Source organism: Lichenostomus cassidix, chromosome 1, assembly GCF_008360975.1.
Source record: "Lichenostomus cassidix isolate B80296 chromosome 1, HeHo_3.0, whole genome shotgun sequence".
Lineage (NCBI taxonomy): Eukaryota > Metazoa > Chordata > Aves > Passeriformes > Meliphagidae > Lichenostomus > Lichenostomus cassidix.
The window spans coordinates 73,024,480-73,049,967 of record NC_139479.1 but is presented as its reverse complement, the minus strand read 5'-3'; the positions used below and the strand labels follow the sequence as shown (position 1 = coordinate 73,049,967).

Genomic DNA, 25,488 nt, shown 5'->3' with positions numbered 1-25,488 from the left:
CAGATGCCTAATATACTTACTAGGCTTGCTTTCTTCAAAAATTGTATTCAATTTTCCATCCATGCAATATGTTACTATCTTCCTGAATTTTCTGTATCATTTTAAGTACCTATGTGTTTCCTTTCCTTAACTGAAGAAGAAGAGTGTTTAAAAATATTTAAATATTTAAATATTTGTCATTTTTGAGTGTTTAAAAAATATTACAATATATTGACAGTACTTCGTTCTTTTATATCTGAGGTCTCACCTTGTTATGATTTTCTTGATAAGCCCATGGAGTTGAATGCACCAACTGAACAGCATACCAGTATCTCTCCTAGTTATTCTGTATGCCATTGACTCCATGATATGAATTCCCTTATTGTCTGGCCTCTGTTTACAAGATTCAGGCAGTGCATAAAAAGAGAAGAACTACAGTAATTTTCAAACTAAGCCCTGTCGGATGGAGGAACTTCTAATCCTCTGCAGGCCTTGCCACAGCTAGCTGGAATATATACCACTCTCCTTTCATACACAGCAATTAATCTCTTGAGGTTCACCAACTCCAAGTTACTAGGAGCTATCAGTCACCTCACTAGCTGGATGCCAGCTCCTTGTGGTGTCCAGTGAGGGGGCTGCTCTGCCCAGCCTTGGCAGAGGTTTCGATGCTGCTGATACTTCTGGCATGATCCCATCACCTTTGAACTGCTACTGTTCCCACTCCAAGATCATTCACAGCTGATATAAATTTTTTATGCTTCATTCCTATGTGTCCTCAGGCTGACTCCTTGTCTCAAAATCCAGGGTTACTGTTTGATTTTGGTAACTGAATAGCCAGGATAAAAGAACACAACAAGCCTAATCCATTAAAGATTAGCCATCAAATATGTCCCTTCCTACTTAAAAAATAACAAGTTTCTTTTTTACATCGGGGCATTACCTGTGGTCTTTGCACCTTCCCAGGCCATTACTTGTGTTAAAACTTAATGCTGAGTATTAAGACTTGTAAATATTTCAGTCTCTACAGTAAAAGGCAATAGTTTCATTACCACTGCTTCCCCCTCTCTCTGCCCCAACAGGTATAGATCTCTCCTTGCTGGAAAACGCTATCTAACTCAAGCATAAAACCTCGATGACCTTTTGTGAATCCAGAGACAAAGACTCTGTCAAGTTCTCAACAAGACCAAATTTATTCATTCTCACTAACATTTCATCTTCATCATTTAATAAATTGCCTCCCTAGCTCTTAGCTTAAACTCTTTTAGTACACAGAAAGCAAGAGGCTAATGCTGTTAGACTTCATCTAATTTCTCTTACTGACTTAGCCTCCTCTGCAGTATTTTTCATTCTTTCAGTCATGCATCTTCCCTCACATCCATGGGTGCTACTACACTGACATACAGGGAATTGCATCCCACTACACCAGGGCAGAATGTGCCTGAAATGCACCAAATTATTCATCCTCCTTTCCAAAGGAACAGAAATTTCCAAGGTTTTGTATCACTTGCTCTCTAATGGAGTACAGTTCAACGGAAGAGCACAATAGGACTCCTGTACATCCTGATCCTAGTGGCCTCCAGAGGACTCAATTTGTTCAAGATGTAATGCCCAGACATCACAAGAAAGCAGTTCTGTGTTCTCAATTACATCTCCTCAGACCTGCACTTAACGTATTACTGTATGTCCTGAAAGCAAATAATCCTTATTTACATGTTTAATACTGTGCCAAATATATGCCAAGAAACCATTTAAGAAGTCCTCACAACACAGACACAGATGTACTGTAATAAGCACAAATTTATATGCAAGTATGATATTTAGAGGATCCGTGTAGCACATTGTCTATGTGGTGCTGTGGCATATCTGCAATTCTGCCACACATTTATGAAAGTTCTCAAGAGATTTTCAATACCTAAGTAGAAAGGAAAACACTTCAGTATTCAAAAAGCACATCTCACCTTTCTAAAGCATTGATTGATTAAAAATATCTGTGGAAAAACACACCATTTTCATGTTACCAAGGTTGCAAATACACATAAGCAGGACTCCTTTCAACCATAATTTTACTTCCATGCAAGGCTACCTGTACATTTATCATCCTGTCATCAACCATTATAGATTTTAATTGCAGTTTTCTACAACAGAAGCAATGTAAGGAACTGTGAATAGGGCCTCCATGCAATACAAACAATAACTGATACAGCAAAAAACAGGCTTTGGCTGAGTAATAATGCCAAACAAGGAATAAAACAGTTAAGTATAATTTGCAGGAAAGAGGACCTGAAATATTTACATTCCAAGTGTAGACTCATACCAAGTATTATTCTGGCAAAAACCCACCAGCTGTAAAATAGCCCAAGTCCTTGCAGTTCAGTGGATCTCAAGGCATGCGTAAAACATGCTGCATGTTCCTTATCCTACATTGTGGGAAACTGGTCTTCCCTCACTCTCTACAAACATTGGAATTGTTCATCAATCCTTAGTCTCCTCCGCAGGTCTCAGCTTTCTGCTTGCAGTGCTGTAGTACAAGAACTCAAGCTAACTTTAAGTCTAGGGTGGAAATAAGCAAATCAGTTCAAGATTAAGATATCTACATTTGGCCTTAGACTTTAAAACAACCCATTAGGGAACTGAAACCTATGAAATGAACCAATAGATGTCTAACTCAAAATGAGCTGAATTACCCCGAAGGCTGGACTGACTCAATCCCCATTGATTACAGAGAAGCTCAGACATGCAGTGCACATGTACACACCTACTTGTAAACACTAAAATTTCAGTGTCCTAATCCTGGACTGAATACCTCTGACAAGAAGTTAGTAAATAAGGCACCCAAGTATGGATTCAGAAGATGCTTCAACTCTGTTTAAAACAGTTCTGCCTTAGTTAAAACCTCTTCCTGCACTATTATCATCACTAAAATCTTGGCCTCTACATACTGAGAATGTATAGTATGGAAACAGTGTGGTGCTGAATACCTGGAATGCAAAAGGACGAATGATTAATTTATGCACTCAGAGTTTAAAACAAAGTTCAACTAGTCCTTCTCAGACCTGCATCAAACAGCTGTCCCAGAGATCATTACAATATCAGAGAGCTGCCAGGACACAAGACATGCAAACTGTGCCTCTCCAAACTAATTCTTGCATCATATATCGTAAGGGCTGACAAGACATGGTTTTCATTCTACTGCTATAGAAACTACCATATGGCCTGCTTCTTAATCCTCCACATCTTCACTGTAAATGGGAAATCTACTGAGAAACAAAGATCTGGGCATGAATTTACAGAAACTGCGTAAATACGTTAAGAAACCTCACTCCTTACAAAAAACAAGCAAAAAAACCCCAAAAAAACCAACCAAACAAAAAAAGGAACACCAAAACCAAACAAAACCCAAAGAACTAATGAACTAAAGCCATCTGCTTAGTTAATGATGTCTCCTATGGCCACAAAGTATAATTCAAAACACTGCATGACACAAAAACACTTCTTTAAAATCATTTGAAGAAAACTGTTTTATCATTTACTCAATTGCTATGTTTCACCCCACAGAAGTCCCACACATCTAACATATATGTATTATTTTAAAGCAGGGAAAACAACCATAAAGGAAAAACACAATCTGAAATTTGGATAGGCAGTATTCCAGCAGTGCTGCTTTTCTTCACAAACAGTGTCATGTCTTTCTTCTGTCATTCCCTCCATCTGCTTCATTAGCACAGTGACTGTCTTCATATAATGCAGCCAAAGTTACACAAAAGGGCTCTAACCAGGGCCTCAACACCTGGCCCTGAATTTACAATGGATTGCTTGCACGCACTGCAGAGAGATGGAGGTAGTAACAGGAAAGGCAGGAGGAACAAGGACACCTCACAAGGAAGTCTGAAGTGTCCAGCTTTCACTTCTTGCTGCACCATCAACCTTGGTTTCTTCCAAGCATTCCTCTGGTGTCCCAGCAAACAGACCAGTTTGCCCTGCATTGCCCCTGGGCAGCACCTACAGGCTGCCTGCCTGCTTGCTTCTCTGCTAAGGGCACAACTCTCCCACTGACAGAATCTTTCTGTCAAGTGTATCAACATCACAGGTCTGACAGCTCCAGCACACTTTAACTGCTCGAAACACTGCCAGTTCCTCAGCAAAAATTCAACTCTACTGAAACAAGAGCTCTGTGAAGAAACTCCTCCCGGAAAGAAAAACAGAAACAGAACATTATAGCATGGGAAATACTCAGATTTGTAAAGATAGTATAAATGCAGACAGACTTCAAAACCCATTTGCTACACTTACTGGTATTACAAAGTCCTGTCCAAAGCCAAGAGGGACAATACACCACAGTAGGAGCTTCACAAAGTAAGCTTTTTTCTTTGCTTATAGGCTACTTGTGATTATTATTACTGACTGACTACTTGGCATTTCTACATGAAATTTGCCATAGTCTTAAAATAGGCTCCTATGACAATAGAGATGACATCATTGGTTAATGAAATTAGATTTTCTTATTGAATTTCAGAACTGAAGTACAGCTGAAATGCAGCAGCTAAAGATAACAACTTTTTAATGCTCAGTTCAGCCTGCTTGCTATTATTTGGTAGCAGATACCAGGATTCCATTTCATGCAGCAAGTATTGACCTTCTAAAAATAACATGGGGAATTGAAATAACTTCCATTGATGAACCCCTTGACAAAATAAATTTTTTTTAAAAATTAAGAAATATTTAAAAAACAACACAGAGGTTTCTATAAAAAAACTGAACTATATTTCAAGAATGACAACAGTAAACCTGATTCAAAAACATTTTGGCTGTAAAAATACCAACTGAAATGTACATTTAAATGCTCTATCAGTTTTCATAGAGTCATAGAACAGCTTGGTTTGAAGTGACCTTTGAGAGCATCTAGTTCTAAACCGCCTGCCATGGGCAGGGACATGTTCCACTACACCAGCTCAAAGCAGCATCCAGCATGGCCTTGAACATTTCCAGGGATGCAACATTTACAACTTCCAATGTCTCACCACCCCACAGCAAAGAATTTCTTCCTATTATCTAATCTAAATGCCCCTCTTTTAGTATCAAACCATTACTCCACATTTTGTCGCTACACTCCCTGAAAAGGAATCCATGCCCAGCTTTTCTGGAGGCCTCTTCTAAGAAGTGGAAAATTGCCCAGAGTCCTCTCTTATTTAGGCTCAACAGTTCCAACTTTCTCACCCTGTCTTTACAGCAGAAGTGCTCCAGCTCTCTTATAATTTTCAAGATCCTCCTCAAGACTCTCTCCAAAAGGTCCTTGTCCTCCTTATGTTGGCGGCCCCAGAGCTGGATGCAGCACTCCATGAGGGGTCTCATGAGACTACAGTAGAGGGGGAGAATCCCCTCCCTCAACCTTTTGGCCCCACTGCTTTGGATGGTCTCCTATTTGATGCTTCTTTTCTTTTATTACAATAACTATATTTTTTCGCTGGAATAAATAGAAACTTCATATTTAAACAGTTAATTCATCTCACCACCACAGAAGAATGGTTCATGTATCATAGTGAAGGATACATGGGAGGCATGAAGTGCAAAAGAGAAAAAAAAAAAGGTTTTAGTTTGAAACGAGCAGTACTGTACACTATAATATAATGTTTTTCCAAGATTTTTATCTATCTACATTTTTCCTACCACATGAAAACCAATTAGAAATACGTAGCAATAGGTATGGAATAGCAAGACACTTTTTAGAGAGCACATTTTCTTCCACTAAAGAATTCAGTATCTGTATTTGAGTGTCACAGTAATGCCTTAACAGCCAGACGTCTGAGAATTGAAAATGAAATGGTGCTGCCTCAGCATACAAAATAAGCACACTACAGAAACAGCAAATAGCCTAGAGACAACAGGTTCTGTTAAAACAGACTCAAGTTGATAAAGGAATTATGCAGAAGTTTCCCTTCATTATTTAGCAGTTATGACCCCAATCAGAAAATCATAAGCCCTACTGCAGACTGCAAACATTTTAGGAAGTATTTCACTCACAGCAGGAGTTTTCTCACAATAACACAAAAATAACTGGAACCATATGACATTTTTTATAGTACCTCTATATATTTTTCTATGTGATACTGAATGGATTTCATTTTCAAGTTCTTCCTAATTGCCGTTTCTTTTATCTCTCTTTCTACATTCACTTTGGATGCACTACCCAGAAGAGTTCAGGAGACAAAGAGAACATTCTTCCCACAACCCTTTCTCAACATCTAATGACTCAAACAAAATGCAGGATGCCGAAAAGAACAGTTGTCTGAAGAAAGCTAAGTGGTGTCAACCAAGAGGAACCTCAGCTCTGCCTTCCCCTCAGTAGCCAAAATAACGGACCATGAGCAGGAAACAAAACCCCTACAGAGAATGGAGCAAAGCAACTTCCTACTCTAGCAGACGCAGGAGAAATATCTCAGCAAGTCACAGCACATTCTGCAGATCAGAGATCCCACAGCAATCAAACTACAGGCTGCCTTCCTTCCTCAGCATGGAAGTAGGAGCTACTAGACTTTGCATAGTGGGGAGCAACTTCATGGAAAGGCATGGGAGATGGTTTCTTCCTTCAGTGGAGAGGAAGGCAGGCTGGCATAAATCCGACAGAAGGGAGACAGGAGACCAATCTTTGCAGAACTATTTACCTGGTATTGGCCCACTGGTAGTAAACGCCCAGCGTCAGACAAAGAGGGAGCTGAAAACTACATCTAACCAATATGAAAGGGAAGCAAAAATGCATATTTTTACATTAAAAACTTTGAAATATGGCTCTATCACAGCTTAGCATTGATTTTGTTTATCCCAAGTAGCTGAGGAGATATCAGAGAAAGCAAGATCTCTACACTGCTGTCTTCTTAACCAATCACTGCCATACATCTTCTAGAGAAATAATGTTATCAAGTCACTGTTCTGGGGGGAATTCTGACCAAATGCTCTTCTTGTACCATCTCAGTGCAAATTGAAATTGGTTAGCAGATTCCTACAGCACTTGGGAAAAGAATGCTTGTCTACGTTAATTGCACAGAGTGGATGCCTTGCTCTTGTTACCCTTGGCTAAAACAGGAATTAGCCTATCAACAAACAAGGAGGTTTTTTATTGCAGGACAGATTCCCTCTGAACAGTTTACATGAAAGCTGGGCTTTCAGAATCCTTCCAAAGGTTAAAATAACCCATCAGGTGGAAACATCAGCAGGACATGTTGATAACTGTGAACAGAATCCTTTATGCAAATGGAGAAAGGACATCCAGCACAGAAATAAAAACTCAGAACAGTATGTTTCACCTTTCCCAAAAGAGGCAGTACGACTGTAACAAGTATCCCCATGAAGGGGCTGCAGGCTTTGTTACTTATCTCAGAGAGCATATTTCAATGTTCAATAACATCAACAGGAAGTTCTCCCTTGATTTTGGCAGTTCTTGTATTTCATCCAAGCTCAATGACAGTCCATCACAGTATGACATGGACAGAAAGAAACACACAGGACATATTTATAAATAGCAAATGCAAATAGGAGAGACAGATTTATGAAGCCTGATTCATTTAATTTGCAGTGCTCAGGATACCTTTCACATGGAGCAGCTCTTCAATAGTTTTCAAAAATGAAATACGACTTTAAATGGAACAAACCAACTAAACTTGGTATAAAGAAAGTCCATTTGTATTTCCAGCTAAAACCACTGCAAGTCTCTATTCTTCAAGACCTGATAAAATCCATGACTGTAAGACATGTTTCTTGAGTTGCACCTGTCTTACAGATCAGAAAAGCACACTATTGAGCTTTAGGAATCCCACCAGGCTCATCTGAACAAACTTTTAAACTCAGCATTAGGTTGTAGTGATTAAAATTAGAATCTTCCATATGGGTTCAGAGACAATTTGATTCTGCCAATACAATCTCTTCTTAAATAGTGATGACTATAACTACTATTTCACCCACTGCCATCATCCTGCCAGCACAGAGAAAAAACTTTGGTATGGCCACTACCCTAGTAATTCCCTAAATAGGTAAGATGCTTTCTGCCTTCCTATGGAAGAAAAATAAAGCAATCTATATGTAAACAACAAATTAAACTGAATTAGCAACTAACCAAGATAAGCTGAGTAAGAGCTGGACCACACAGCAATATCCAGTGCTTGCCTATCTTGTTAAAGTTCATGCAAGACACAAAACAGCTGCTGTCAAAGGCTGGGTACAGTCTAGACTTTCTAAAGGCTTCTCATAAAATCTCTCAGCTATTACAGAAACAGCTGCTGCTATACCAGCCACAGGTCTCTGTTTGTTAACCAAGACAGATTGGAAGTAGATCAACTGATAAGAAGCAAAAGTGCCAGAAAAAGGGTCAATTATCAGACTGAGAAATGAGTAGAAACAGTATACCTCATTCTATCAATTCTAGAATGACCATACTCAAAGGTTGTTCAAAACGTCTTATGCAGTTTTTCTTTGTAACATTGCTCTGCTTTCAAGGTTTAAGAGAGTCACAGGTTTTCTTTATGGATCAAAGCACTTAAGATCTGCAGGCTAAGACATGTTGAATGTGTTCAGATGAACAGAAGTTAGGCAGAGGTTAAGGATGATCCACACATGGCCCCACTCTTTAACCCTGAGCCACAAATCTGGCTGACATCCCCTTAGCTTTTCTTCCCCAGACATTAGGTCAGGGCCTAGACAGAGCATCACAGCAGTTCTCAGTGTTTGTAGCAGCCTTTTGCCAGCCCAAGGTATAGAGGCAGGAAGCAGAGTAAGGCAAGGCAAAGAAGAGCTAAGGAGAACAGAAGGACAAGCCTGGGGCTGAGTCTTAGGAAAATGGGACAGAGCCACATAAATCATAGTATTGTGCCAACATAACACCCTCTTTCAGCAAACTGTGACTGTGTTTTGCTCTCTGGTATGATACATGGGTGTCCCATGGCAGTCTCAGACACAGAGGGGCAGAGCTGACAAGGAGGGACTGCAGGGTATTGGTAGCTGTTGACTAGGGGTAGGATCTGCAGCCAGGAAGGGAAAATTCTTCTATGGGTTGGATATGTTCGTAGCATGACTTAGTTCTTTATAGAAATGCTACCTCTGTATTTCTAAAGTTTTAATGAATCAAGGCTTACACAGTAGCATATAAAATGGCAAATTAGAAAAAGTGGAAAAACAGAAATCTCAATATTGATCAAGCTCCTGCTGCAATTCTGCAAAGAGAAATTCAACACAGGCTTTAAAATTAGGATTCTTTTGAGACAGCTGCAAACTTGGCCAGGCTTCTAAGATGAAACGCTGTAAAATTGCATATCTTTAGAGACACCAAATGGAAGGACTGAAAATAACACCTAACTGAAATAAAACCAAAATTCTCAGCAGAATGGACTGATCCCTGTTTTGCAGTACTTTGTTCAAATTCATGGACATAGAACATGATTTGCCATTAAGTTTAATAAAAGATTGCTCATCTAAATTAACCATTAAAATTAGCCTTGTCTTACCTATTGTGACAATTTCTGAAAAAAGAAAGTTGCATTCAATAATACAGCACTGAAACTGATATTCACTAATATTTTCAGTGTATCGGCTCCTATAAAAAAGGGTGAATATGGTGATTTATAAAATGCAATTACAAGCCTACAAGGCATTCTAGAAGTCTCACTTTATTCTGCAGCTTCCCAGGAGATGCCAAAGAAGTGGGTAACAAATAGGAATGATTAGCCTGAGACCCCCACTTTTCCTGAAGTGTTATGGGACAAGACAAATCACATCTCAATGCTTTGCCCTCAAAACAATTCAGCAGTTTTTATAAGCTAGGCAGAAGTATAAAGCAATAATGAGATTTTTCTCCTTCCAAACAAGTTTAATCCATCTTGTAAACTCCTCAAAACACACTGGATTGCACCAACCAGGGCAACCACTTGGCTTCTCTGTGCCTCTTGATAAAGCTGTTTCATGTGACTGAGACAGTAAAGAGGATCTCATATCTACATTTCCACCTCATTTCATACAGGCATTACAACTTCAATTGCTGTAGATTATCTGATGCGAGAGAAATGCAGTGTTGTGAAGAATCATGCCTTTATTTTGTTCTCAAGATTATTTGTTTATATTTAAAATGAACATACATGCCAATAACTATTCCTTTTTCAACATAAATTAGCTTTGCAAAAACAAGTTAAACTTACAGTGATTCCTCTAACAAAACAGTACAGGGTGCTTTGTTACTGGATAAACCCAGTCACCACTGAGGAAAAGACTAATCCTCAATAAACTGAGTTAGGTTGCAAGGTACCACTGAAGATGACAGTGGCACAAAGCACAGTTGGAGACACATCACTAGTGGGCTGCCCTTGGGATTGATACTGGGGCTAACATTGTTTAACAACTTCATTAATGACCTGGACGATGGGGCAGAGCACACATCCAGCACCTTCGCAGATGAAATAAAACTAGGAGGAGGGGCTGATACACCAGATGGTTGTGTCACCATTCAGAAGGATCTGGACAGGCTGGAAAACTGCTGCCAACAGGAATCTCATTAAGTTCTACAAACAGAAGTGCAAAGTCCTGCATCTGGTCATGAATAATCCCATGTATCTCTACACACTGGGAGCTGATGAGCTAGAAAGCATCTTTGCCAAAAATGACCTTGGGGTCCTGGTGACAAGAAGATGAACATGAGCCACCAATGAACTCCTGCAGAAGAAGGCCAACAGCTTCCTGGGTTACATTAGCAAGAGCACTGTCAGCTGCTAAAGAGAGGTGATCCCTCCTCGCTAATCAGCCCTGGTGAGGATGTATCTCTTGTACTCTATCCAGTCCTGGGACTGGACTTGGCTTCCCACTACAAGAATGCCATGGACTTACTGAAGCAAGTCCAAGACAGGGCCATGAAGGTGATTAAGGAATATCTTTGTAAAAGGAGATGCTGAAAGAGTTGAGACTGATCAGCATGGAGAATGGATGGCTCAGGGTCAGATAAGATGACTCTTATTAATGTGTATAAATAACTGATGGGAAGGAACGATGAAGAGGGAGCCAGATTCTTCCTAACAGTGTCCACCAACAGGACAAGAAACAATGGGCACAATTTAAACCCCGTGTCGTTCCATCAGAGCTCAAACAGTTTGGCTTTCTACTGCGACAGAGGTCAAATACTGCAACAGGTTGCCTACAGAGGTTGTGGAGTCTCCATTTGCAGAAATATTCAAAACACACCTGGACACAGTCTTGGACAACTTGTTTTGCTGACCCTGCTTAAACAGGAGGTTGGATTACATGACCTTAAGAGGTCCCTTCCAACCTAAACAATTCTGTGGGCCTGTGAAGATGATAAAAGAAGTTTAAGAATCTGTGCTGATAACTAAGTCGCAGGCTTAGGGAGGTGTTTGTGTTTGGTCCTCTGTTCTGCCTTCTTTTTCATAAGCCAAAGCATTTATTTCAGTTATTAATTATCACAATCTGCCTAACTCAGATCCTAGAGGGATAAGCAGATAAGCAATTGAAAGAAATGCTCTTTCTATGACTCAGTATAATGAGGCATTCTGCTTCCATTTTTTCCTCTGAAGTGTCTGGTTAGCCAATTTCCAAAACAGAATACAGAACAAGCTGGGCTGCAAGGTTATTTCTTTATGGCATCTTTTATTTAAATGTGTGTATTTGCTGTTGAGGAGAACAAAGAAAGGACAAGACATGACTTTATGTATGTTTTCCACCACGTTGCAGCCTAATTTATTCAGCTAGAAAAAAAACCAGTCATCCTACAAAGAGAAGAATAAAGAGAAGAAGAGAAAGACAACAAAGGTCAATGCTGTATGTGCAATTCCAACTATTTATTAGCAGTATATAAATTTTGCATGTGGTAAGATTTAGTGGGAATAGAGAAGGGGACTTCACTCCTAAAATAGCTAACTCACATGTTACTGCAACTGATATTTCCATTTTAAAATCAAATTAAGAGCTAAGTGCAAAAAACCACGAAGAAATAATAAAAAGTTGTAGAAGTAGTAGAAAGAAAAGGCATAAATAATGCAGTATTTCATGGGCCACTGGCTTGTTTTACTGCATCTGTGCTTTGATTGCCTGCACCTGAAAAGTGTATTCATGGCCCATCAGGAAAAGGCACTGAAACTTGGGAGATACCTAACAGGCTGTAAAACAATGCTTACGCTTGAAATACCTAGAAATGGCCCAAGTCTGGCTGTCTCCCTGGTTAAAATGTACACATTCCAACCTTTTATAGCTTCAAAATGCTCCAGGCAGTCTGCTTCCTAGAAAGGTTTGTATTTTTCACGTGATTAAAATCACTGTGCTTTTGGCCATCTCTGAGACCATCATGTAATACAATATCCTAGAAATGCACAGCTTATGGCGTTACATCAATGAAGTAACACAGCATCTGTGCCAGTCAGCCTTTTAATTGAAATGGAAAGGATAAGAAAGCACAGGGCTGCAGACTGAGGCAGAATACGTGAAATTAAAGCATGAGATAAAGATGAAGGAAGATCAATGGAGAACTGCATGCCACGATTTAAAACTCATTGATATCTCTGGCAAATCTTCCAGTGACAACATTGTATTGCAGCTACTTACTTAATTAGCATATCATACTACCTTTCATACTCCATATTAAATTTGAATGAATGTGGACAGACACCATGGAAAAATCAAATTAATAAATTAACAATATAAAAATGGAACTTCTCAGTAAAGCATCAGACCACACGTAAACATTAAGTTTACCTCAGCTCCCAAACTGAGAGAGATTATTTCATCCTCAAATGCAGAATGTGTATCAGTATGAGGAGGAATTCCTGTTAAAAAAAAACCCCAACAAATTAAGTCAATATAATAACAACAACAACAGTAATAGAGTGCTATCTCTGTTAGCAAGCTCTGTTTCTATGCATGTCCGTACGGAAAATTGGGATGTACAGTTGAACAAACAAAACTTATCATAAATGAGGGAACTGCCTTCCATAAGAATTCAGCTCTTTTCAATTCAAAATTGTTCAGTTCAGTTCAATTGTTTCGTTTTCATGGCCAGACCAGATGGACACAATTAACCTGTGTGTCTTGTATAATCAGCAGTAACACTTAGATGATAGTTCAGGTCAATGCAAGACGTCACTCACTCCTTGATGATTCCAAATGCTCTCCCTGCTGCAGAGAGCAGCTCAATCACTTTACTCTCCTTGTAGGCAGCTTAGCCCTTAGCACTAACAGTTATGGTACATAAGACAATTTTGGGCTTTAGTTCATCCACTAAATGATTATTTATTATTATTTCTGATAATCTAGAAATTATTTCTTATTATTTCTTCCTTACTCTCTTCAAAGAGCAGTGATCTCAAATCCCTCTATTTCCTAAGCCAATGACTGCATAGGGTTTCAGCTTCAGCATTAGTCCCTAATACCACAGAGACAGGCACTGTTAAGGATCAAGTCCTGCCTATGCTTTGAACTTCCCAGGCAAACACACATCATTGGTAGGCTAAACCCTGGGTAATATATCTGTCAGTGTGTGTATGAGTACACACACATACCTGAGAATTGCCAAAAGGACAGTAATTTTTTGGGGTTTTTTTAGATTTTTCTTTCATGTCTGCTAATTGGAAAGAAACTGCCAATCCCTGCAGCTTGTGTCACACATTTTAACGCCAAGTGCTAAAACAGCAGTGTGCATGCCACAGCAAGATCTCACCACATGGTGGGGAACAGCAGTCAGCAGTGGAGCAAGGCCAGCAGACAGCTTGGGAGAACTGCAACTGATCCACTGCAGGCCAGAGCAGACAGAGCAACTCCTATGCGATCCAAACTGAAACAGTTTTACTTGTTTATTAAAAATTCTACCCAAGCTCATTTTGGGCACTATAGAAAATTCCTAAGTTGAAAACAACTTTTTTTAACAGTGCCAGTCAGCTCTATAAAGCACCCTTATTATATGGCAGATTTGACATCCAATATTCTGAATTCCATTCGTTTCAGTGAAAACAATACAAGTGTTTTATGAGACCAACATTTAATTTGACAGAAAACCAGTGAGACTTGAAAACCAAGGACAGACAGATACCTGTTCGTTACAGCTCATAACTTTGCGTCAGTACAAAGCACTGAGGCTCTGCCTCAAGAGGCACACTGAAGTCTGTGCAATTCACCATGCAGCAGAACATCAACAGCTCTCCACACTGTCCTTGACAATTCAATCAAGACCACACTGACCTACCCAGCTGCTACCTACACACCATATATGCAACACACAGACAGAGAGAGAGCCACCTAAGCCAGCAGTTTGCCCTTGCTGCCAAAAGGGCCAAGAGTATCCTGGGGTGCATCAAGAAGAGTGTGACCAGAGGGGGAGGTGATCCTCCCCCTCTGCTCAGTCCTGGTGAGGCCACATCTGGAGTCCAGCTCTGGGCTCCTCCATCAAGATAGACAAGGAGCTACTGGAGTGCAGGGCTATGAATATGATTAGGAGTCTGGAGCATTCCTGTAATGAGAAGAGCCAGCGGAAGCTGGACCTGTTTAGTCTAGAGAAGAGAAGACTGAGTAGGGATCTCATCAATGCACATAAGTATCTCCAAGGCAGGTGCCAAGAGGATGGTGCCAAGTGCTTTTTGGTGGTGCCCAATGACCAGACATAAACTACAACACAGAAAGAAACCTCAACATGAGGAGGAACTTCTTTCCTTGGAGGGTGGCAGAGCACTGGAACAGGCTGCCCAGGGGACTGTGGAGTCTCCCTCTCTGGAGACATTCCAAACCCACCCAGAGCGTTCCTGTGTCACCTGCTCTATGTGACCCTGCCTTGGCAGGGAGGCTGGACTGGATGATTTCCAAAGGTCACTTCCAACCCTAACCGTTCTGAAAGCATTCAAAAGTATACGGTAACTTCCAAGTATAAATTTACAACTTCAAACATTATTAAGATCCTGAATGGAAAAAGTATCCTCAAAAAGGAAATTATTTAATGTGTCTTATGTGTGGCCCCTCCAGCATAGACACTCACAGCCATAACTCACTTTATAAAATTTCAAATGAAATTTCCAGTGACAACATGGCTCAGAACAAAGAGTATTAATCTGACTGCACTCCACTCATTCATATTCTAATGATTTGCAGTTAAGAAAGGGTATTTTGCTTTGGGCTTGGGTTTTTGTTTGATTTTTTTTAAAAACACTGCTTCTATTCTTGATAGAAATCTACAATTCTAACTAATCTCCTCAGATGTCCCAGCCAGAAGTACACAACTGTATCAATTTAACAGATTCTCAGATACACAAACAAATAGGATCAGCTTTTCAGACCCTTGTTCAGCAGACACTGTAATAGCTGTCAGACATTAATTCTGAGAGCAAAGCTATTGTTCTTTCTTCCTAAGGACAAATGAGATACTCACTTTGGAAAGCAAGCCAGATACGCAACCTTGATGACTAAGCTTAGCAAAAAGCACAGCATGTGATTTATTCTCTAGAAGTGTGATTAGGAGCACATTTTTCTTCAGAAGCCTCCAAATTTGGGGAAAATTACAAAAGCAGAGTAATTCCTTATTTCTAAGATAAGGGAACACTGCTTGCATCACACTTAAGACTCCATATATCACATATACTACCACTATATCATATCTACTAACAGCAAGAGCCATTTCCTGGAGACTGTATGCATATTACAGGAAGCAATGTAAGTTTGGTGTTAAAAACATGCACTTAAATAGAAAACCAAATATGACTACTTATTCCTGTATCTTTTTATAGTTAGTTTTCAAATTATGGCCTTGGACTCAAACATCATCATCTCCCATAACAGTGGTATCAAAAACTGCACCTCTGAATGTAAGTTCCCATGTACAGAAACCAGTATTAAGACTTTAGTTTTGTTTCAAAGCATCTCTGATGACAGAGGAAATACACTAAGCAGGTGCTTAAATCCTGTCCCTACACCATATCACAGTTAGATGCTACACTCTTCTGCTTTTCAGCGAAGCTGTACTTTGGTTTGACTGGGATGTAGTTCATTTGCTCCACAGTTGCCTCTACGGTGCCATGCTTTGGATTTGTGATGAAAACACTGTAGATAGTACGTGGATGTTTTAGCCATTTCTGAGCAGTGTTTACACAGCATCAAGGTCTCTCATGGTTCTCATGCTTCCCTGCCAGCAAGTCAGCTGGGGGTGCACAAGAAGCTGGGAGGGACACCTGTGGGACAACTGATCCCAACTGACCACAGGAATATTCTGTAACACCACATGACATTATGACCAGCAATAATAATAAGGGTGAAGTTTACCAGGGATGTCACTACTCAGGGACTGGCTGAGCACTGACTAGCCAGTGGCTAAGGAATTTTTTTTGCATCACTTGTTTTCCTTTGGTTTATTTCCTCGGCTTTTTTTTTCTTTAACTTACTCAACTGTCTTGATCTCAACCCATGAGGATCCTCGCTTTTATCTTCCAATTTTCTCCTCTGCCTTAGTGAGGGGAGTGAGTGAGCAGCTGCATGGTGCTTAGTTACCTACCAGGGTTAAACCACAATGTAAGAAAAAGAGTTCACAATTTTTGAGGGACAAATAAACTTACCTTGTCCAGGTTCATACTGATTTACAGTCAGTTGATCAGGTTTATGTTTGATATATCCCTGCTTTAAGCACTTCTCCAAGAATGGGTTGCAAATTTCAGGAAGACCTACTTATAGAAACAGAACTGTAAACAAGACAGGACAGCTTTTTACAATAAATATTACTGGAAAAATACTTAGAAACAGCTTCATATACATGCAAGTCCATCTTTAATAATGATTACTCTGCATTTTCTGCTAGCACACACATAACCCCCAAATATCAGATTTGGGGGCCTAATCTTCAAATCCAATATATTTTTAAGAGCTCAGAATTGGAAAGGACACTCCTCCAAGGTCTCTGCATTCAGAAGCAGGTCACTCCTAACAAATGCAACCTGTAGTATCTCTACACATAAATAAAACCACATCGAATCACAGACAAAGTTTTTACCAATTACAATAAAAATGTTACAGTCAAGAAGTAAAATTATTATGCAGATAGCCAGTTGTGCAGAGAGCTCTCTAAAAAATCTACTCACTGGAAATCTGTTACTGAATTAGATTAAATATCACCAAAAAAATCTGCTGAAGTTAAACAGGTGTTGAAACAGGAATGGAAGGTAGAGTCCTTCACCGAAGCTTTGGTTTGCTATTTGGTTTGCTTTGGTTTGCTATACCTGAGGACTTGATTGAAAAATTCTGCTGGGGGTAACACCAACAAATGTGTTACTGCTATCCCTTCCATGAATCTACTGATTTCTCATTTTTAATTGTTTTCCCCCAAGAAGAATTTATGCTTTTCTCACACATAAAATAGTCTGTGAAAGTAGAAAACAATTCACATATCAATCCTCTTACAATGATATAGCTTCACAATTAAAATCTTAATATAACCAGAATCCTTCTGTTGCCTGCTACATCCACCCCAGCACACATGCATCACCTTAAACACCTTCAAGTCTTACAGGAATTTAACTCTCCTATTTTACTATTTTTAAATCTAAGTCTATAAGATGACTCATTTGCTTTGCTCTGACTCACAGCTTTCAACTCCAAATAAGAGTTATTGAAACCTTTACAAAATTGCTTTCAGAGCAAAGGAAATTTTATTTCAGGGTGCATCCAGCAAGCTTCAAGCTAGTTGAGATAAAAATATACAGCAACATATGTCACATCCCCCAAACAAATTAATATGCAATTTGTAACACACAATTGTTTTATGGAACAAAAATCTAAAAAGGAATGACAATTACAATCCCAAAAGCCTTAACTGACCAGACCTCAACAAAGGGCAGCAACCTCTGGCTCCAAGTGATTGGACAACAAGCTTAAAGCACTCACAATAATTTGGAATGGTTCTCAAAATTCAAAAATATTCAAAAGCACTGTTCTGTGTGTGCTTAAGATACAGTGAAGGCTCTCCTTTAACCAGAATCTCACAGCCATAACTTAGCAAGGCTTAAAGGCTTTACATAATGGTTCAAACATCAGTGCAAAATAGGTACAATTTAATGGGGAAGTTCTCACCTCCAGGTAATGGTTTGTCTTTATCAACATTATTGTTATCATAGCGAAACTCATATCCAAAATGTTTTACTCTTCTATGCTTTAAGGTCTTCTGGGCTGTAAAAACACACAAGTTTCAAGTAAGATTAGACTACATAAAACATTCTAGGCAACCTGCTATGTTTTCCTATTTCATCTGACCTGTGAAGCCCAAGCATTTTTTAATGAGCAGTTAAAACAATGTATGTGACCCTTGTTCTTCACAGCATACACTTTCTGCCTTATTATCTTTTGTATTTCATCAAGCAACACATTCACTGCTGTTGTGAGTCAAAGGGATGGTGGTTTTAGACACACAAGAGACAGGGAATACCAATTTTCTTGAGCCACGCTTTATGCATCTTTTTCTTGCCCTGATCTCTGAACTCACACCTGATGAATACCCTGCAGATACATCAAGATCCTTCATTTTCATTAATCACCAAGTTACACATTAGCTACGGTCAACATAACCCTTTGCATTTTTCCAAGGAACGTATTTACACAGGAACTCTGAAGTGATTTCCAAGAATTCACTTATTGAAGAATTTAACTCCACAAGCTCAAGTGAAAGCATGAAAGCATGCAGAATGTATGCCTCACTAGTTATATTTTACTTAAAAGAAGACACAGCTCCTCGGTTGGACACTAAATTACCAACAGTCTTGTGCTTGGCATAAGACACATAAAAAAAGACTTTAATTGTCTCTGGATGCAGGTATCAATTCCAGAGTATCCAAGTAAATCCATTCTAGAATATCAACTCAGACCACTTGCCCTGAGGAGCTGATCATTTGCAGTGTTAAGACCCAATTTCTAAAATACTAAGAACACAGAATCATTTCTGACAATACATTTACCAAGATGTGAACTTCCGGTAACCTGAAACTGTAGGAAAAAACCAGCATAGAAGTATAGAATATCTGGATTTCTATAGTTGTGCCCACCATTTTGAGTATCTTCATCTCCTTTCCAGTCAATACTTTCCAACATCCTTCTTTCTTCCTCTGGAGAAATAATCTTTTCAATTACCATTAAGCCTGGAGGCAAGCTTGTAGGAACAGCATTTTGCAAGGAAACTGAGGTATATGAAAAAAAAAGATAATTTTGTCACTGTTTAGAGAAAATAAAACCATCTGTTTCCTATGGGGATATTTTTGCTTTGTATGAGAATACAGTACATCTGTTGAAATGTTTAATGACACAATAGAACACTCATTTTGGTCTTATTTGGAGAATGAATGATCCCTTTTTGTCAAGACAAAACAGGGTAAAGCCTGAGTTTTGAATCATTCAAGCACTTTCTCAAAATTTTACTGCATAGGACAAACAAGATTTTACACTATTCAAACACAAAACCACTTGGGATTTTCCCGCCAAAATAATGGTAAACAGAATTTCCCAATCACTTCAAAGTTCTACCCGAATTTCATTTTAATTTTGTAGAATTTTAGTGATTTATCATATCAGCAGATTGCTTCTCAAGACAGAGAAGTACTCCGTAATGAAATATATACAAATATGGAATACAAAACAATACCATGGGGAACATAAATCACTGATGTTGGGACATTGAGTTTGCTATCCTAAGAGCTCAAAGAAAGCTATTTGATGGCAGAATGCACAACCCAACAGCAGGAACCCTTTTTGCTAGACACTATGAAAGCACACAGAAAGAGCAACAGTTCTTGTAGTAAATAGCTTATAATTAGCAAAAAAAAAAAGAAAAAAAAAAAAGGCTCAAGGAGAAGGGAAAAAAAAGACAGAAATTTCATTGTGCAGATTTGTCTTCTTGGGGCGGAGATAGAGATTGCAAGACTAAGGTCACACAAGAAATCCAATGAATTGGCTCCTTAATCACAAAACTGTCATGTGCAGTATTGAACGGTCAGCAAATTACTCAAATCTTTTTTTCTCTTTTGCTTCCAAGTAATGCAGTTGAAATTAGAGTGAAATACAAGAAGTAAAGATTATTTTATGTCCTGAATCTCAGATTCTAGCTTTCATTCTCTGTGTCTACTTACAAAAACTAGAGTGCTTTTACCTCTATTTACAACCCAGGAAATAAAAGCAAAGGGGACTAGTATGCAGGAAGCTGGATATACAGAAGAGCAGAAAAACTGTACCTTTTTCCACAAAATTAATATATAGAACAATATTTTGGCCACAGTCTTCCAGTGTTACTTCCGTTCCATTAAGGGCATTAAAGGCTTTCTTGGCTTCTTCTGTTGTTCTATATTTCCCAAATGAATATGGTTTATTTGGTGGCATTAAGAGCATTTCCACAGCTCCATATTCTTCCAGTATCCTGAGCAATTGCTGCCTACTCATCCCATTACCAAGACCAGCATTGGCAATAACCAGGCTCTAATTGAAAAAGAAAAAAAAAAGTTAGTGATTATTGTTGGTTCATTTAAAGCTGACATTTTACCAAGAGAAAAGCACTATAAAGGAAAATTAAACCCACGAGCACTCTTTTATGTATTCTGCACAAGATATGTACATTTCCATGAGCTTGTTATATGAGGCTAAGGCAATCTTAGCCATATGGTGTGAAATCTGAGTGAAAATTAAACCAGATTTTATTACAAAAGTGTACAAAGATGTAACTGATGTTTCCACATTTGAATGGGAAGAATTTGAAGGATCAGGATGAACAAACACAGAGTAAAAGGTACTGCCCTACAGTGTTTTGAGCCATTTGAATTTCTTCATAAACTACAGAGGTAAATTAGAAACTCTAAATTCCCTTTCTGTCTGCAAGTTCCTGTCACTTTTTGCCTCATCAGTATCTATGAGGTCAGATCATTCCCTGATCTCATCTAACTCTACTGTGGCAGAACACCATAAATCAAAATTCTGAGTAGCTTTCTGTTAGGTCTCTTTTCTGCAAGGAAAGAGAAAACTGTCCCCATTTCAGCAGCTGCAAGTCAGCCAAGTAGTTCAACTCCCACAGAACCACAGCCATAATTTATTTACGGGAAGAAAACAAAATGGAAAAGATTCCCAAGATAGACATGTTTTAATGGGAAGTTTAGATGAGACAAATTACACTTTATAGAGAAGTACAGAGGACAGAAAGGTACAAAAGGTAAAAGCCTGAGGAAAAAAAAGAAACCACAGAGAAAGAGAAGAAAAGTTTACCTACCTACCTACATTTCCAATGCTTCCTCCTCCTCTATAACCCAAGCAACTACTATTTCAGATTAAAAAAAACCCTTATCCAAAGGCCATCAAAGTCTGTTCATAGTAACTGAACTGCTGAAGTACAGTTCTGCTTTGAAATCAAAGAAGCACAGAAAACCCTCAATCTGAGGAAGTGCATTTGGAAGAACTGCATTTTACACAAGACATGTGTGAGAATAGAACACAGATAAACAGCATTTTAACACTGTCATCAAAATCACAACTACCAGTCACCTGTGTGGCATGGGAGACGCACTCTATGCCCTCATGTCTCATCAATGTATGCTGAGCTCTGACCTGCTTCCTCAATACCTTCTTCTTCATTTTATGGACTTTCAAATGATCCTCACTGGTTTTAGTATCCATGCTGGCGATCTGGAAAGCAGAAATAACAATACATAGTGAGTGTCCTGCTTGAAAATGATCTCTCCCAAAAATAAAGCTTTATAAAGTCTGCTATAATGCTTGATTTCATTTTCCCATTTTTCTCTTCCTCTTCATGCCTTTATTCACATTCACAGTATCACTACATCCATTTGTAGGTTTTAACCTGTCTTCCCCTCCTGTTTCACACAGTAATTTCAGCTCATTTCCTTCTCTCTACAGTCTCTCCAGAGCAGAACATGAGAAAAAAATTGTGCGGAACTGCCATGAGATTCGTATCAGCTTCTCAGTTATTCTTGTGCCTCACCAAATGCTTGAGTTGGAGACGAAAAGTTTGGCTCCTTTTTCCTAATTGCAACCAAGTATGATATTTGGCCAAACTTGCCTTTTTTGGGAGTATAAAAATGTGTGCAATACTTAGATGTCCAAGAGCAAACAACTAATATGCTCCACACTTCATTTACCACATCTCCAAGGCCAAACTTAACACAAATCACATTCCTGTCATGAGAAGGAACAGAAAACTGTGTACACATATATAGCTATATTAACTACTGAATTTCATGGCAACACAGCATTTACCAGCCAGTGAGTACTTAAGGGTCACTGGCATTCTCCAGGTTTTGCTGCATCTTTTGCCACTTTTGGTCTAACACCGTATTGACATCATACAGCACCTTCCCACATCTCTCTGAGCCTAAATTCATTTCCTTTCTTTCTATTTCCTTCAAATCCAAGGGAAGAGTCCAGACCTCTCCATAGCCCAGTAAGATTATAACAAAGCTCCCAGACATTGATGCAGCTTGATTTTGACTTTATCTTTCCCTACAACATAACCCCTTACCTGTATTTTAGGGGTATCTTCTCTTCTTTGCCAAAAATCCTCCTAACAGTACAGCTGGACAATCCAACCACAGTTGTCTGTCCTATTCCATTCTTTTATCATCATCATCAACCTGACAACAATCCTTCCATCTTCTCTTCATGTAAAAAAAAAGATTTTGTTTCAGTTATTTTTAAGGAAAGAAAATAAAACAAGACTAGGTCAGTCACCCCTATATGTAATTATTTAACTGTGTCAGTCAATCCACTTGCATGCCTTCTGGCTTGCATGACTGCAGAGCTGCTTCCCAACACTTAAACTGCAGACACAATCATGATAATATCACAATATACCACAAAAAATGGTAAAGGTAAAATCCCCTCATATTAGTGTTTGCTGCAACTTTGTATTGAATGACTTAGCAAAAATGTTGTTTACAAAATTTACACTAGTTACATTGTTATAAAATATTGAAGTGTTGCACAGGAGCTGTAAGTACGTAGTCCCTGCCGCTGCTGCAGCATTACCATCAGCAACCTACACAACTTTTAACTGCACTGCAAGAGAAAAATCTTTAAAGAGAATCAGAATGACAAAAGCATTCTGGAAATAAAAGATTCTAATCCTCCAAAAAGGAGCAGAATAAATGCTGCCAAAGAAGACTCATACTTTTGCCCTTCCCTTTCACTTACTGGGTCATCCTCCTACCATTCCTCTTCCATTCTCAAACACGATTTTACAGTAGTCTTAAATGAATTTAAACACTTGTCAACAACAATTTCAAGCAAATGTAGCAAGTTACTGGCATCATAGGCTCCAACAATTCTATCCTGATATGGTTTCAGCTGCCTGCTATCAAGTTTGAGGTGGCACATGCATGGCCATAACAGTTTGAACCCTGACTTCCTGGCATTATTCAAGTTCCTACATGTATCTGACCATATAGAGATCACACTTATATCTGAGCCTGACAAAAAGAAACAAACAAACACCTAATAAATTACTCAGCACCATAATCCATCCTAACACCATTAGACTTTTGACATTTCCTAGGGTTTCTTAGATAGAATTCAAGCACAGCAATGCTCACATGCAATGAAGGCAAAATGCATGAGAAGAAAATCTCACCACTAACAAAACTGAAACAGGGCAGACTTTCAGAAAAAGGAGAATACTACTAAAATAATTATTTCATATGATTTCAGAAACAAAGTATAGAGGCTGAAAAGATCAATGGGTTATAGAATAAATCTTGATCTCTGCAAAATTATTTTCATTACAGATTTGTTAGGAACTGTCTGCCATTTCCCTTCAAAGCAACAGTGCTCATTAAGGGCTTTTTGCCTACTTTATACTCCTTTTCCCTTCCCTTCCTGAATCTCTTGGTGCTTTCTTAAATAATCATTTTCCTTTCCTGATGGCAGACCTGCAAACAGGCCACAGCTCATTCTTTGGACATAACATGCTTCTTTCTAAAGACAAATAGCTCAAAATAGCTCAAAATAGTATTCTTCACTTAATCAACAGTGTAAAACACACAGAGAGCAATAGTCCTCTTAACCTTCATTAGCTAAATAATGATTAAGAAATCTCAAACTTGCTTACACCAAAAAAAAAGCACAGTGACACACACCCACACACACAAAACAAAACCAAAAAAACAACGCCCAAAAGCATAAGATAATTAGAAGCCAAGGTACCTGAGAGGGAAAAAATAAGTCTCATGAAAAGAAGCACAAAAAGTTTTCATCAAGTAAATTCTCCTAAGTGCATCTAATGTATTACCCTTACCAAGTTTCAGCTGATTTGCAGGCTCCTTCAGCAAGCCTACCATGACCAAGTTGTCCAATTATGAGATTTCATAGAATCACAAAATCATTTAGGTTAAAAAAGACCTGTAAGATTAAGTTCAACTGTTAATCCAAGACTGCCAAGTCCACCACTAAACGCTACGTCCCTAAGCATCAGCATCCACACAATTTAGTCCAAAAGGCTTGGCCTGCCCAACTTTATCTGCAATACACAAGAGAACAGAGCCCAACAGCTCTACAGCCTACACATGCGCAGGTTCCTCTGGGGAGGGTGTCAGGCAGTGAAGTCTCAAACTTCACAGGAAAGTGACACATCTTTGACTTGGTGAGGTGGGTTTACAGAAAGAGAGCAAAAATATGGGACAGGTTAACACTTTGGAGGCAAGCAAATCGTATTCAGGTGAAAAAGCATGGAGGCTATGCACATCACCCATAGCAGTCAGACCATTGTCATGCAGCTCCTGCATAACAGAGGACTTCAAACTGAAAGGGTCAGGCCTCTCCCAAAACATCTACACCTCTACATACTGGAAGACTTCATCTGATCTCTGGGGAAAGCAGTTCTGAATTTAGTCAGGCCTTTAGTCAGATCCTCACAAATTACCACATTCTCCAGGCAAAAGCAAAGAACTCATGTCACAATATTTGTCAAACTAGCACAGAAACTGAAGCTGAAAGAGCTGAAGGACTGCTTTCTATCCTATCACAACCCCTGAACTAAACAACTGAAGAAGGAACAGATGAGCTGTGATTCAGCTGTCTAAATTGCATGTAACACTGCAACCCCAACACTTAGCCTTTCACCTGCTGCTCAGTAAGCTGAAGACTTTCCTGATGTGCTGTGTCATGCTTGCCAGCATCACCCGGGTGCCTCCAGCTCCTGAAGGCATCTCAAACAGTGCTACCTGCATAGATGAGACAGCTGAATATTCCCCTGGTCTCTGTCTGAACTGGGTCTAAAATCTGTCTTGTCTGTTGCACCATCACCGGAGGCTCAGTTTGGCAGGCACAGAAACCAACAGTCTGCCCTGATTTCTGAATAAAGGAATCACATTCATCTGCATAGAAGTAGAAAGCATCATTTCCTAGGATCTCACACCTCCTCTAAAAAGGCCAACGTGACTGAAGAAGAATATGGGTTAATCCACTGCTACATTCATTACTGCTACCACCTACTTTTACAAGTATTTTTAAAAAGTAGCTCCTGAAAATACA

At 39.1% G+C, this 25,488-nt stretch overlaps 1 protein-coding gene across 8 annotated transcripts in view; it reads right to left on the bottom strand.

Annotated features, from left to right (window-relative positions):
• Nucleotides 1-25,488, bottom strand: part of ALKBH8 (alkB homolog 8, tRNA methyltransferase) — a 55,864-nt gene that overhangs the window by 18,804 nt on the left and 11,572 nt on the right. For 2 of the 8 annotated variants that reach the window (XM_085063939.1, XM_085063917.1), the window contains exons 2-8: nt 22,484-22,619; nt 21,490-21,630; nt 20,196-20,436; nt 19,017-19,148; nt 18,052-18,147; nt 16,545-16,652; nt 12,712-12,782 (exon numbers count right to left, since the gene is read on the bottom strand). In XM_085063939.1, the coding sequence (XP_084920065.1) occupies nt 12,712-12,782; nt 16,545-16,652; nt 18,052-18,147; nt 19,017-19,148; nt 20,196-20,436; nt 21,490-21,621 (780 nt within the window). In that variant the 5' untranslated portion in view covers nt 21,622-21,630; nt 22,484-22,619. Of the gene's footprint in view, nt 1-12,711; nt 12,783-16,544; nt 16,653-18,051; nt 18,148-19,016; nt 19,149-20,195; nt 20,437-21,489; nt 21,631-22,020; nt 22,025-22,483; nt 22,620-24,253; nt 24,358-25,488 lie in introns of all 8 variants that reach the window. The other 6 variants (XM_085063923.1, XM_085063931.1, XM_085063951.1 and 3 more) reach the window with 6 other exon arrangements.